General features: G+C 38.1%; 1 protein-coding gene across 1 annotated transcript in view; it reads right to left on the bottom strand.

Annotated features, from left to right (window-relative positions):
* Positions 1–13,941, bottom strand: part of spns2 (SPNS lysolipid transporter 2, sphingosine-1-phosphate) — a 76,194-nt gene extending 62,253 nt beyond the window's left edge. Inside the window, exon 1 of the mRNA XM_067407157.1 lies at positions 13,658–13,941. Coding sequence (XP_067263258.1) covers positions 13,658–13,889 — 232 coding nt within the window. The 5' untranslated portion in view covers positions 13,890–13,941. The remainder of the gene's footprint in view (positions 1–13,657) is intronic.
* Between the last annotated feature and the right edge of the window lie 2,014 nt (positions 13,942–15,955).

Genomic DNA, 15,955 nt, shown 5'->3' with positions numbered 1-15,955 from the left:
CCAACTCTGAGCAATTTTGTGGACCACATTTAGCAGGACAGAAAGCAGTTGGCAGATGCCGGAGTGCAATTACGGCCACCCGTACTAATCAGCCTGATCTGATACCATGCTGTTGGATGCTAATGTTAACTGCCAACCAGAAGCTTCAATTACATTTCCTTCTCTCAGATTCTAATGAAAAATCACTTGATGAACAGTTTTCTTTCTTGTGTTGCTGCATTTCTAGTTGAAACTGTTTCTATAACAGCCAGTTTTGCTTTAGTTACAGCCATGATGAATCCAGACATCGTTTAAACAGTCCATGTGACTACAGTGTTTCAACCTTAATGTTATGAAACGACAAGAATACTTTTTGTGCGCAAAAACACAACAAAAATAATGACTTTATTCAACAATTTCTTCTCTTCCATGTCATTCTGCTATGCTGTTGACATTTTACACACAGTTCAGCATCTCCGGGTTCTACGACAGTATTGGCTCAGTATTGGCCGACTCCTGCGTCAGCATCACACGCATGTGTCGTGCTGCTCACGTGTACAGCGTCGGCCAATACTGAGTCGGCGTTCTGACATAGAAACCAGAAGTGCTGCACTGTGTTTACAATGTAAACAGCATAGGAGACTAACAGGGAAGAGAAGAAATTGTTGAATAAAGTCGTTATTTTTGTTTTGTTTTTGTGCACAAATGCAGTCACATGGACTATTTTAATAATGTCTTTACTACCTTTCTGGGCCTTGAAAGTTGCAATGACGTTGCTGCCTACGGATGATTCAGAAACCTCAATTTGTGTTCCGAAGATGAACGAAGGTCTTACAGGTTTGGGACGACATGAGGGTGAGTACTTAATGACAGAAATTTTGGGTGAACTAACCCTTTAAATGTGTTAGCAGTACACCAGTTTATACATTACTACTTATTCACGAGTTCATGTGCGCATATAATCTTAGCATAAGTGGTAACAGATTTGGCTTGCTGTCTGCTATAGAGGGACTCAGAAAGGATATTCTACTCGAGCTCCGATTGTCCCCAAAAAGGAGGAGAAGGGGAGGAGGAGGGATGCCGAAAGAACTAACAACAGGAAGAGGTAAGATGCTGGGTTTATACCTTGGTATTAATTGGAAGATTAGATGGGCGTACTCCTCCCGAAATTACGTTTATTAACTTCTTAAAGATTTTTTTTTTTTTAAGAAATTAATACTTTTATGCCACAAGAATGCATTAAATTGGTCAAAAGTGAGTCACAGTAAAGAAATGTATAATGTTACAAAAATTTCTATTTATTCATCAAATGTTTCATGGTTTCCACAAAAATGTTAAGCAGCACAACTGTTTTTAATAATAATACATCATTTCTTGAGCACCAAATCAGCATATTAGAATGATTTCTGAAGGATCGTGTGACACTGAAGACTGGAGGAATGATGCTGAAAATACAGCTTTGTCATTGCAGAAATAAATTACATGTTAAAATATATTAAAATGGAAAACAGCTATTTTATATTATAATAATATTTTACAATATTACTGTATTTTTTAACAAATAAATACAACCTTGGTGAGCAAGAAAAAAATCGTAATGACCCCAAATTTTTGAACAGTAGATACGTTAAGACCAACATGACTGACGACGTAGAGCCTTTAACTGGTTTAACGTTTTGCTGATTGACGTTAGACAAGCTTCATTTGTAGCCTAATCCTAATGCTTTGTTTTATTTTTTAAATTTTACATAACACAGAAAGGGATTACTGTAATTATGAGGGCTTTTTGTTTTTTTTTCCTGTAACGAGATTTAATTTGGCTTTTCCACTCGCTATGCCTCTTTGCTTATTCTCCTTTTCTTCTCTTTGTTCTCTAAAAAATGGGTAGGAGTGGGGTGGGTCTCACCCAGGGGGGGTGTCAACAGTGCCCGATTCTGTGAATAATAATTAGTCCTGAATAAAAGTGCTGAAGTGCTTGATTATCTTTCTTAATTACCGCCGTTCCCATTCAAAGTGTAAACCTATAATGAAACATCATTAATTAGCCCATATCCCTCTGACAAACATGTTGAGATTGTAAACTGAATCTCTTAACAATGCAAAAATCTAGATTTAAAGCAGCATGACAATCCAAAATATAGTTGCTTTTGATTTTTAAAGTTCATTAATTGTGCACAACAACAACAAAAAAAATTGTTCACTTCAAATACTACCTCAAAGTGTTCAAGAATCACCTGAAATGGCCATGGATACTCCTTGAATACTAAAATACAAACTTAACCATCTTTGGTCGAAACATCTTTGAAGCTCTTTGATTCGGAAAATGTCTAAGGAGAAGAGCTCAATCAATATAGCTTCAAACGGCACAGCGAGCCAAGCTATTCTCAATGTACTAATTGACAGTGTTGAGTAACCTAGAATGAAAGTAAACAGAGAGAAGGGATTCAAGAGGTGTCACGAGACTGAGTAAATGAAAACTGGAGGGAAAAGAGAAAGAGGGAGAAAAGGAGAGAACTAAATTGGATGGGGCATTTCAGCACACTTTGGTCTGAAAAAGCCTATGCTGAGAGCTGGTCTTTCAAGCTCAATTTAGCATTAGACTGTAGCCACAACTGCTCTGGGTGAGAGGCCATGAGCTTTAGACAACTGACAGCTAAGGGTGATGAGTAGGAGAAATGTGTGTGAAAAAAATACCATTTTCAATCAGTTATAATGACCAATTGAGTGAAAACTACACACACAAATGTTTCACGGTTTTCTCTTTTTATTTATGCGGTTCAGACCAGTTATAGCTATACTTTAAAGAAGATATGACTCCTTGCTACTATATAGATTCTTCATCCAACTTAATACCAAAGGGTCAAAAGTGGTTTCAGAAGAGATAGAGCATTCATAACCTTAGAGAACCCTACAGAGGACAGTAATAACTATAAAATACTATATGTGCAGGAAAGTTGTCATCAATCCCTCTTGACTCAGCATGGACAGGCTTTGCTGTTTGATCTCTCAGTGGACACCTATGGTGAGACATCTAGTAGTGCAACCTTAATTCCTAGTGTATGTCATTTCGTACATCTATCTATCTATCTATCTATCTAGAAAAGGTTTGCTGCTACAGTTTGCTGTCGAAGAATACTATAATAGAAGCTTTTTTTAGCAGAAAGACTGTTCATTTTAAATTTAGTAACTGAACTAGAATGTAAAAGGCATTCTCAATTCAATTCTGAATGTCGCATAACCCTGTGATGAACACATAGAAAGCATCAGAAGTGAATTGCCTGCAATCAGTACCTATAAGAGATCCACATGTGGCATGTATTCAAGAGTTACTGTAGTCTATAATTGACTGTAGCCCTAGAAACCTCTATTCTATGCAATCAATACACAGAAACACACCCATGCAATCACACACAGACCTCCTGATCATTTTTATCTGTCCCAGTGTCTTTTATTACATCCATTTTCTTGCTATGCAAAGCACTATTTTCATCCACTCTCATTGAGAACAGCTGAGAGACTCCAGCACAGTAATCCATCTCACTTTCTCCTTCATGAATTAGAGATAAATCTCATTTCTTCCTGGTCTAGTTTAATGCAGAACAACGCAAGACACTCTCAAGATACAATATGTCTTAGATTTATATTTTATCCTGCAGGCAAATGAAAAAAAAGGTGCACTAAAATGTCCCGCCACAGAATCCCAAGAGAAACGTTCAAGAAATAAAAAGGGTGTGAGATTATAAAAGCCATAAAGAAGTGTATTTGGCCGTTTCAATTTAGATGCTTTGTATTGATTTTGTTTTGATAAGCACCTTGGCGTGAGTTGCTGACTGGTAACTATAGAACGGAGGTAACTGTGGGAAAACAAAATAACCGCATCACTGGAATTCCAGCTCTACCTCCACATTCCACAGCAGTGAGGTGGAGACACACACCTCACATGCATACACGGGTATTTTAGGCGTTAGTTGCAGGTAATTATTATGTTCTGGTGTGGCCAAATAACTCAAACTTTTGTGCTAACCTGGTAAGATTGCCAAATTAATCCTTAAAGGATTCTAACGTCTTGAAGTATGTATCATACAGCAAATGAACTGTGCCAAGAAACAGTCAGGGACTTATGTCAGTTTAACAAACACTATTGCCTGCTGTATTATCTAGTTAATATACACTACTTTTTACTCTATGTTGTTAAATAAAGTATCTGAGGCAAAACACTGACTTATCCTACAATGGCAACACTGTCACTGAACTTTCTTTCTCTTTAAATGTTTTCTATTTTTAATATGTAACTATAGTAATAGGTAAGCATAAATGTTTATACTCTGACCATTTTAGACAGAGCTGGAAGACAACCGCTGTGGAGTAGCCCAGTATCTATGTGACTCATCATATATATAAACAACTGATTTGGTGCTTGAGAAATATTTCTTATTATCAGTGTCAAAACATGCTTGTGGAAACTGTGATACATTTTTCTCAATATTTTGATGAATAGAAAGTTCAAAAGAACAGCATTTAGGCCTATTTGGAATGGAAATCTTTGTGTCTTTGCTGAATAAAAATATGAATTTCTTTCTTTTTTTTTTTTTTAAATCTCATGAACTTCAGACTTAGTGTAAATTTGGTTTCAACAGCCATCCCTAGGTCAACCAGGCCACCAGGAAAAGTGCCGGGGCTCTCTATGACCAGCCAGTCACTGCATACATAAAGGCATACTTGTCTCCATAGCATGCAAAGGGTTATTTTTAGAACTGATGAATGAATGGCTCTGGGAAATGAATGAGTCCAATTAAAGAATCACTGGAATTTAAACAGGTACAGGGTAGGACGTTAACGTGTGACTGTCACCCTGAGGTTTTGAGAAAACACAACCTGTTCCTCTATGAACACCTGATCCGTCAAACCCTGGACATCTACACTTCACACACTCTGAAACACCAGGGCAAGATTTCACGCTGAGGTGAAAGTGTTTCTGACATGTAATGTGTCAGGGTGACAATCAAAACCATATGTTCTCAAGTATAAATAGATAGCATCCAATGACACAGGAATACACATACAACATAAGATAGATGTGCTTAATTGCAAGCTTTGGAAAAATGCTGCAAATATTGGCTTGATGAGATGATATTTCAGTAGGCCTGTCCTTTCATCCCTACAGATATCACAAAACAGACAAGACACAAACACAGGTCTTACCTACAGACACTGACACTGTGTCACCCTGTGTAGTCACACTCATACACACATAGGCTATAATCTGGGAAATAACGTTACATAATACCAGTGGCTGATTATGTACTCAATTGCTGTTCAATAGAAGGAAAGATGACATATTTTCCTCCTTAATAAGTCTCTGCAAATACAGATTTGCAGTAAAATCCAGTTTAAATATTTGTCCTGGCTATATAAAGCGCTTCCGAAAGCTTCCTTTACAGACAAAGCTACGCTTCAGTAGAGTAGTTTACCCTACTGACCCTTCTTTTGATTTTATTTGGTCAATATTTACTCAGCCTTATCTAAAAACAAAACAGATTATCTGCCATGAATATTGTGCACACTCATATAACTAGAACAACTATACTTAAATCATAAATGATTTTAGGAGAAGTCCCTCTCTGTGTGTAGATATGGAGGACAGGGCTTTATGTTCAATATAAAAAAAGTTTATCACTTTAATGGAAAATAAATGAAAAATGCTACAGTAAAAACATTTAAAAATGTTTAAAAAATGCACATTTAAAAAATCTGTAAATTACCATATATGTGTAAAAAAAAATCATCCAACAGTTTAGGATTTTTTTTTTTTTTCATCAATGCAATTTATTTGGTAATCTCAATTTTCAGAAGCGATTACTTCTGTTTTCAGACCAGTTATGGCTATACTTTTATACTTTTTTTTTATTCTTTGATGAATAGAAAGTTTAACAACACTTACCAATTCAATGCAAAGGCTTTTTTAAAAAGTCAGACCCCAAACTTTTGAACAGCTGTATAATATATATATATATATATATATATATATATATATATATATATATATATATATATATATATATATATATTTTTTTTTTTTTTTTTTTTTTTTACTGTATAAATACTGTAAAAAAAAATGTCTAGATTTTGGAAATAAAAGGAATTTGATGAGAATCTGTATTTTATGTATCATATTCCATAGATACAGGCACTTTTAATATATAAAATAATGGTACAATTATGCAGGCTCTCATAACAAAAATGATTATATAAAAGCTTCTGCTGTTGTTGAGCTGTTAAGTTTCTGTCCGTTTGGCCAGTTGTTGTCATCATGGGTCAGAGGTCCGGCCTGAGGATGTCTCCCACACTCATATTAATACATTCTGAATGATCTTGATCTAATACACAGTGACATACCTGTGACTTCCAATCTCACAGGTGTGCTCCCCCCTCAGGCACCCCTCCTCCCGCTTCCTTCACCCTCCTCTACAGCTGTCTGTCAAACTCTCCGCCCTTAATCCCTTAGACACACTCGATCAAAAAGACACATGTTGAGGCTGAGAATCAAAGTGAATCCCTTTTTTAAACAGACAAACACCCACACATACAGCACATCTGTTTGGACGTGCGACGAGCTAAAAGCGGGCCACCAATTATATTAACAGGGTCAGTGCCATTTAAATAAGCACGTCAGCCGTCGCTTGTTTGAAAAACATAAACGCTGTGCCTTGTTTGGATCGTCCACGCTACATTAAATGAACATCACACGGGCCAAATGAAAGACAAGCCCGTTAAAAAATAAACCGAACAAATCGCATCCTGGATTTCAGAGGCTGTTAGTGGACATGATTGTGTCAGCGTTTATTTTGAGAGTCACCAGGCTGCTTCGCCCAATACAGCCTCTCCGTAGCAAGATGAGCATTTGTCCACTCGTGTCTATATATATTATACACTGACCTTATTATTGAGGTCAGATAGGTGGTCATGGTTGTGTGCTCTTCATAAGGAAACAGTTGAGGCAGATGAATGAAAATAAATGATACAGGAAAGCCGGAAGTTCTTTTCACCCAGTGTCTTGCCCAACTTTTAGGAATAGGTCAGGCTTAAGAAAAGCTGTCTTTAGGGAAGTATAGCGGCTGTCACAGAAATGGCTCTTAGTGCTTGTGTAATAGATGCCGTGACCACATGAAAAGCACTGTCGAAAGGAGGAAGAGCTGCTGTCTAATTCCAGCCACTGCTATCACAGGCAGCACATACTGTACAACCCCACAAAAACACACACATGTGCCAAGAAGAGATCTGAATATGAGAGAACTTTAATATGAGGTCAAAATTTGTTCAATTAAAAGCAAACACCCTGCGCATTAAAGTATGCCAGTCATTTCTCAAACACTAATGTATATTGTACTACATATTAAATACTCTGCGCCTTCATCAATACACTCCAGCATTAAGAGCTAAACTTGTAATCGTCTTTTAATGAGTTTACTTTAATGGATTTATATTTCAGGTTTGAGAAAGACATCAGTAGTAAACACAACAACTCTATAACTGCTTCTACGAGGAACAATTACAGTGCATATGGGAAACAACTTTGGGAGAAATGGAAGCCATTTGTTCTGCATGAGGGTTTCAGAAGAGTGAGACAAGCTTATAAACTCAATTACTGAGAGTTTTTCATTACTTTCATGTTTTTGTTGTTGAGAGTCCTTTAATATGAACACAGTAAAACAAGTGAGAGAAGCAGAGAGAGATGACAGCCAAGCCTAAAGTGACTGAGCCAACCTCAAAGTTTATTTTCAACACAGACAGCCAATTTGCTGCAGGTATATTTAAAATGCACTGCTGTGATACTTACCCACATACTGTTTAAAAGCTCCTTCACAAATAAACACTTTTTCCTGTCACATTTGCCTTCTTTTGTTTCATTAATATTCTACTGTTACTTAAAGCACTACATAATTAGCTTTGGCTAGGCTAATGGTATAAACCTTATCAAAAGTTTTCAGCAAACAATGCCCATGGAGAGAAATGATCAATTATTACTTCCTATTAAATTGGATTTCACCTGAAAATTTGCAGAGCAACGGTAAATGTCACTTTACCTTTATGCAAACCATCCTAAACACATCCGATCATGATAAAAGCTTACTTGAGCTATTAAGTCAGTCACTTTTAAAAATACGTTATTCTATAAAAATAAATAAACATAGTATAAACATGCGATAGTGTCAAAAGAACTGACCGCGATACCAAGTCGGTACTGAAATTTTAAAAACGTGACGCTTTGAGTGCTGTTGAGGGGATTCGTAAACACCTCTGATTGGCCTTTGTGTTCACGTGCTCATCAGATATGTCTGTGATTGGCTAAAATGATCAACGCTTCAAAAACATGTTTTAAATAGACATCAATAACTCTCTTCACCAAGCGTTTCCACAGATACACACGCTGATAGAGGACTGCTTTCAAACGTTCCCGCTCCCGCTTTCAAATTCAAACACTTCCGTGTGCTTTCAAATGCTCCCGTGCGTTGATCATTGTGGCCAATCACAGACATATCGGACAACACAAACATGCGCTGCACATAAAGTGCACAGTGTATGTGCAGCCCATGTGCTACGTGCTACTACTGCTGACCTCCTTTAGTACAGCACACTGTTTTGTCACTGATAGGCCTTATCACACCTTCAACTCACACCATAAGGGGCACAACTGGATATGACGCTGTGCGGGTGTGTGTGTGTGTTTCACAAAAGGTACTGCCAAGGAGTGTGTCCAGGCAGAACTAGAGCTGAGCCAGCTAGACTGGACCATCTAGTGCAGAAGAGCAATGCAGCAAAACGTACAGTACTGTAATCTCCACTTCCCCTCATAAACTGTGAGCCTGTGTATCTGAATGTGCAGACATGCCCATTTCCCCTCAAGGAGCTCCTTGGGCTGCTGGATTACCCATCGCACTTAATTAAGCACTTGTCTTGAGATTAAACATCCTCATACCTCGGATGCCTTTAGGAAAAAAACTGCACCTTTCAGTATCCGCTGCACCTCATAATCCAGATTACCAGTCAAACTGCCTTCATTAGAGGAGGCGTCAGGCTGGTGGCTCAGTGGAGGATCTTAGATCAAATAATGTTAAGTGGCCTCCGTCTGTATGTCCCTGTGGTATTCCCCGCGCCTCCTAATCCCTGTCTTAAACGTAATCTGTTGTTGAGCTCAGCCTGTCTGCTGGAGGGACTGTTGCCAGCCTGCCTGAGCCATCACAGCCAAACCACAAATTTAATCAAACTAAATGGTTCACAACCTCAGTCCCATCAATCTGATCTCTTGGTCCCACTGGAGGCTGTGTTGGAGACAGAAATAGACAGATATAGATAGTGGACAACTATAATCGGCCAATAGGGAGGGAAAGAGGAGGGCAACTCAGTCCCAACATTGCAGAAATGAACCTCGGGCTAAACATAAAGAAAGATAAAGTCTCTTGCGAATTTGACTAGCCCGATATGAGTTATAGCTGACCAAAAATACACAATATGAGTCTATAGTGATCACTCACACCTACCCACAATCCAAACTTGACACAGGTGATGATAAGCAAGTTTTTCCCCAAGATTCAGCACACATTCACATACTAGCATGGTTTTCTTCCTCTATGCTTCGTTCTTGCTCTGTGGAGGGATTGGGTGTCTCTCCTCTGCTATAAAAACTGCACACCCACTAGTTTTGTTTAGGTGGAGAAAGCAGCCAAATTAGAGCTTTGCTGTTCTCTTTCACACACAAGAATATCAATCAGTTTAACACGAGATTGACAAGGCCAAAATGACACAAACTGCTTTTTTAGAGACACACTCCCTCGTTTTAGAGAATTAACATTTGGTTCTGGCTAACAGTGATGAGAGACTTTGGTTGATGCTAAAAGATTCCAAGACAACCACAGAGTGGAAGAAGGGCTCGTAAAAAGTGAAACTGGCAGTAAATGGATATGACTGAAGTAGCAAAAAAACTCAAATTAAGTGTTTTCACAGTGACGGTATTTATTAGACCCGATTTCAGTCATTGGGACTGCGTTAATTATATGTAAGACACTGACTGAGAACATAATGTTAAGTTGTTCTGTTTTACAAGCAATTGCTGCATACACATTTGATTTCATTTTGTTTGTGTGAGAGAGTAAACTGCTGCACTAAAATTTAAGTGGGCACAATTCTGTTTTCCATTTTTTTTTTTTTTACTACACCACTGCAAATATTAAAGCATCACGGCTTAATGAATTACTTTTAAATTTTAGCTAAACATCTCAGTTTTCTTTGCAGGGATAGTTCACCTATAAACAAAAAATGCTGTTCTCATTAAAGGGTTAGTTCACCTAAAAATAAAAATTCTGTCATTTATTACTCAGCCTCATGCCGTTCCACACCCGTTAGACCTTTGTTACTTCTTCGGAACGCAAATTAAGATATTTTTGTTGAAATCCGATGGCTCCGTGAGGCCTCCATAGTCAGCAATGACATTTCCTCTCTTAAGATCCATCAAGGTACTAAAAACATATTTAAATCACTTCATGCGAGTACAGTGGTTCAATATTAATATTATAAAGCGACGAGAATATTACAAAATAATGACTTATAAAGTGATGGCCGATTTCAAAACACTGCTTCAGGAAGCTTCGGAGCATAATGAATAAGCGTGTCGAATCAGCAGTTCAAAGCGCCAGAGTCACGTGATTTCAGCAGTTTGGCGGTCAAGATTCGACACAGAAGAATATTGAACCACTGTACTCACATGAACCGATTTCAATATGTTTTTAGTACATTAACGGATCTTGAGAGAGGAAGTGTCATTGCTATGGAGGCCTCACTGAGCTATCAGATTTCAACAAAAATATCTTAATTTGTGTTCCGAAGATGAACGAAGGTGTTTCGGGTGTGGAACGTCATGAGGGTGAGTAATAAATGACATTATTTTCATTTTTGGGTGAACTAACCCTTTAACTCACTCTCAAGTCATTCCAAACCTGCATGAATTTCTTTTTTCTTTTTAGAATTGTATGAAAAAAAGACTTATGGGTTTACATACAGGTTTGGAATGACATGAGGGTGAATAAACTATGACAGAATTTTGTTTTAGGTGTACTATCCATCCCTAATTTTCCCTCATATACACAAACCCACACACAAGCACTCATACCACTGCTGAACATCATTATGCCTGTGTCAGTTTGACTGCAGTACAAATGACTGAACAGCAGTGGTGAGGAGGTCTCAGCAACCATGTGGATCATTCTCTCTCTCTCTCTTTCTCTCACTCACATACTAAAGAGTGGCCGTCGCCACTGCAGGATGGCTGCGTCAGCTCTAGCCTCTCCTCTTTACCCATGAAGGGGGCTTCACCCTCACATGCATGCTTCCCATAACGCATGATTTATCAGACACTGGGATGTAGAAGAGATCCACGCTAAACTCAACAACATTCAGTCTGCTGCTGCAACACCCACAAACACATTTACAAAACTCCTCTCCTGAGAACTGACCATTTCTGCTGCAATAGATTCTCAATTTCCTTCTATTCAGTCATCTATGCTGTTCAGATGTAACCCACTGTTTAAAAGCCAAGAGGTTGATCAACTGTGTTTAACATGAGCAGTTGACATGATAAAGAATCTGCCTTTTTCAGTCAGAAGTGTGTATCTGTTAACTCACTTGAGTAAAAACGGATGGAATTTAGCTTGCATTGATATTTTTATCTGAAAGAGGATGATAAATCTATCTTTTTAGAATAACATTCGAGTTTTAGAGATGGCGAGATTAGATGATATATGCTACCGCATGTCAACATCTTCTTCACAATGTTATCACAGCTCGACTTGTCTTATGTAATGTTGCTGAACCTTGGCTTGTAGTACAAACAAGCACTGTAAGCCGCCATGAGCCGATAACGTTGCCTTGTCTAATTTTCTCCTTTCACGTTTTCGCAAATTTCACCCCATTGATTATTGACTGACATCTTAAAATTGCTCGCGTACGTAATGTAACACGTGACCATCTGGCAAAAAACGCACCTTTTACGTATAGTCCTATATGAAAAGAGGAGAGAAGACTGTGCCAAAGCAGATCCTGCAACTATGCTATGGAGGCATCCCGGGCTTTGCTAAATAACTACAGCATTCAAGCATCTCGCGCTGTCCAAAGTATCTGTGAAGCGCGCGCTAGAGGGAACGTGATGTTCAGCGCAGAAAGAACAGACACTGCGAACATTTCCATTTCAATTATGGACGCTTTTTCTTTTTTTATTTAACAATTATAATTGTTAGTAATGAGTCTTTCCAAGTATTCAAGAACCATGTTACACATAGTCTATAGGCGTATTTAATTAAAAATAATAATGATAATTTCACAAGCTACACCTGATAATGAAGTAGGCCTAGTAGCCTAGGCAACTTAACCTACATCATATCAACGAAAATCATAATGTGACCAATTTCTGTTATTACCAGAAGAATATATATATATATATATATATATATATATATATATATATATATATATATATATATATACACAAGCCTTACAAGTAAAGCAATGAGGGGAAATGGGTTAAAAGAGCCGTATCCATTATTGACGGCTATACTAAATCCCACATTTCAGAAATCCCAAGATAATAGCACACTCTTGCCTTCTTCCAAATCTCTAATCGCTTAGCATTAGTTATTCATGCAAATTACCCCTCTCAAAGTGTGCTGGAGCAAATGTCAGCTGACATGTCGCCTCGGATCACCCAGTACCCATACAAAAAACGAATTAATTCCACTCCGTTTGAAGGATGCTAAGTTTGACAACAAAACTAGTAGATTAAATCTGTTCTAGTTTCTATGGAAACATGTCAGACCGCGGCTGCGCTCTGCCTTTATTCCTGAATAACTTCATTCAAGGGCATCTTGTGTGTAGCGCTACCGAGGGTAGGCTACTATTTATAAAACCGTGGATATAAGATGTGTCCCTCGAGAAGTTTGCTAAAATTACTTTGGACTGCCCTCGAGTAAAGCGCTACATCTTTAAATGAGGTCTGTGTATGTTTATATGCTATTATATGTATGGACGCAGTGTCCATAAGTTTAAACGTAGGCTACGTGATTTGAGTCCCATTTTAAATTGACATACAATAGCCTATTAATGAACCTAATAGGCTACGCGGGCTAATTATTGTGAAGCTGCTTTATGTGCAGATTGTTATTAAGAGCCTATGTGTAACATAGATACTGATTTGAAAAGAAAAAAATCTCATAATGACACAAATAGACTATACTTGGGACCACTTGTCATGAAGCTTTGGATTTGGACTCTTTCGCGAGACATAAGGTCAGATTAGATTGATCTAAGATCACTCAAAATAGTAATCAATATCATGTTAGCACAACGGGGTTGCCTATAGGGTGGTTTGATTAAATCACACAGTATAGTCTTAAGGCAAACGGTCTTAACCCGTTCAATAAAACTCAGCACGTGTGCTGCGAGATATAGAGCCTACAAATGATCACTTGACTCATGTTAATGTTTAAAATCTGATTTTCCTGGTCAGTGTGATGAACTGAAACCTCCTTGTGAGTGAAACATTAAACAATACAAATGATGACTAGCGTTGTTTTTGCTCTTCTGAGGTAGTTAGTAAAACCACGTCTGTACAGCAAGAAAATACTAGTCTTACCTGCTACGGTGTATCTGTCCATGTAATTGAGCACATTTCCAAAACTCAGAATCCCGGCGGCAACGAACGGTGTCCGGCATCGGAGTAATGCGGCGCGGAATTTTTGCCCAGGTTTGCAGGGATGCAGGTCTGGACTGGATTTAAGAGTCGGACTCATGCTTCCAGACAGCGTGTGCACCTCATCCGAACTGCTGCACCTCTCGATTTCACATCCATCGCTCTCCACGCACATTTTCTGGCACGACAGATCCAGCGCAAACGATTGAACGATTTTTGAACAGAGACAGGGCGGTTAGGACGGAAAAGTGTAGCACCTTGGAGCGGAAAACGAAAATAAAAAACTAAGTGTTAATCGCTAAGAATATAAATCATTGATTTGATTATTGCTCGCTGAGCTCGGTTCATGTCTGTACACTGACAGGACTGAGCGCTCGGGAAGCGCTTTTCTCTCACTCTGTAGTCTGTGTGTGTGTGTGTGAGGGGAAGGCGTGGTTGCGAGTTAAGCCACGCCCTCAACTCTGAGCGAATGAAGGAGCTATAGTGTGCACGGAATGCTCATGTGAAAGAGGGATTTTTTGCAGTGACAGAGCACACCCAGGGCGCTCGTGCGAAGTTGCTTTTGTCTCTCTGTTGCTGTTTTTTTTTCTGACCCTCTCTACTAATCTTTAAGCACTCCAAAGGATGTCAAAACAAACAGTTGGGCATCTTGCAAAGTATATTAAACAGGTTTAAATCTAAAATTGTTTACAAAGGGCATATTAAACAACATTTTAGTAAGCAAAAACTCACATTCTCACTTGTCGACAAATAGATAAGTCATTCGACTGAGGAAGGAAGGTAACCATAGCAACAGAACGCCGCTCGAGATCTTTAGGATGCGTTAGGATCAAGTAGCTAGCCTATCAAACGGATACATCGTTAAATAAGTTATTCTTTTATCACTTTATTGTAGATTGACATACACACATTTATCACTTGTGTGTGTATAATTGTATAATTCGCAATTAGGCTATGTAATATAGTAGCCTTATATAAAATAATTGTAATAGCCTAGCATAGCCTACGCTTCGAAGTCCTATATGAAAATGAGAATGATGCTATGAAACTGACCATATTAAATAATTAAACACTGAAAAAGTATGGTAAACATGAAATGGCCTCTTTAAACGTTTGCAATAGGCTACAAAACATCTGGAATGGAATACCCGTTATTGAGAGCATTGCGGTAAAACCATTTTGTATGTTTTATTACACAAAGTATTCAGGACACATTATTTAAGTAATTCTTCTGAAAAGGTTTGCATGGTTTAATTTAAAACAGCTAGACTCGAGTAGTAACACGAATTCACCTCATCTGAAAGCGATCCGTGGTCTTCAGCACTCTGGACAGCTCATTATCACTATCTAAAACCCTTTACAGCCACACACAATTATATCATAAACACTGTTCCACCTCAGCAATATAGTGTCTATATCACACTCACTGCATTTGCTAATTAATATTCTGCCAATTATGAAACCTGCTATTAATCTGTTACAAAATTAGGGCTAATATTTGAATTATATGGTAACCATAGAAAGCGGTTACTGTTAATCGTTTTATTTACTTCCTACATATGTGTGGGATTAATTAATTAAGGATATCATTGAGCACTCTTTGACTCATCTTATTGGCCGCTTTTCACCGAAACCCATCAATTAGCGAAGATTAGATCAAATCACGTCATTATCTTAGTTTTCCCCTCCTAATCACTTGTATCTGCGCGGAATTAAAGGACAGCAACGTGTCCAGCACGGTTAAAATGCCCATCTTTAAAATAATCAGTTTTCCCACGGCTCTGAATATCCTTTCGAAATTGTCAAAAAGGGGGGTTTTACTGTATAGTTAAGATTTATCTCTATCGCAGAAGAGTCTTTTAGGAAGTAGCTACGCGGGTCATTCTCACGAGAGATGGCTAAAAGATGCTAGACAAATTATTGTCGGAAAAGAAGGAAGTTATTCGTTTGTTATTTTTCCTTTCATCTTAATTCCCAAACCAGAGGGTATGCTAAACGGGATCATTAATGTGATGCTTTTTCTGCACTGCCACTTGAGTCCTTTTCAACATGAACCCCTTCAAACATTGCGACCATTGGAATGGACATCAGATGGTTTTTGGTTTAAACCAATAAGATTTAATTTTTTTTTATAGCTAATATAAGTACTGAATAGTCCCTGATCAACCAATCACAATGAAAGTATGGCCCATAACTTAATCTGAATGAGCTTCAGGCATCACAAAAGACAGGCATGGCTAG

Source organism: Chanodichthys erythropterus, chromosome 13 (genome assembly GCF_024489055.1).
Source record: "Chanodichthys erythropterus isolate Z2021 chromosome 13, ASM2448905v1, whole genome shotgun sequence".
NCBI lineage: Eukaryota > Metazoa > Chordata > Actinopteri > Cypriniformes > Xenocyprididae > Chanodichthys > Chanodichthys erythropterus.
This window is presented reverse-complemented; position numbering and strand designations above follow the sequence as displayed.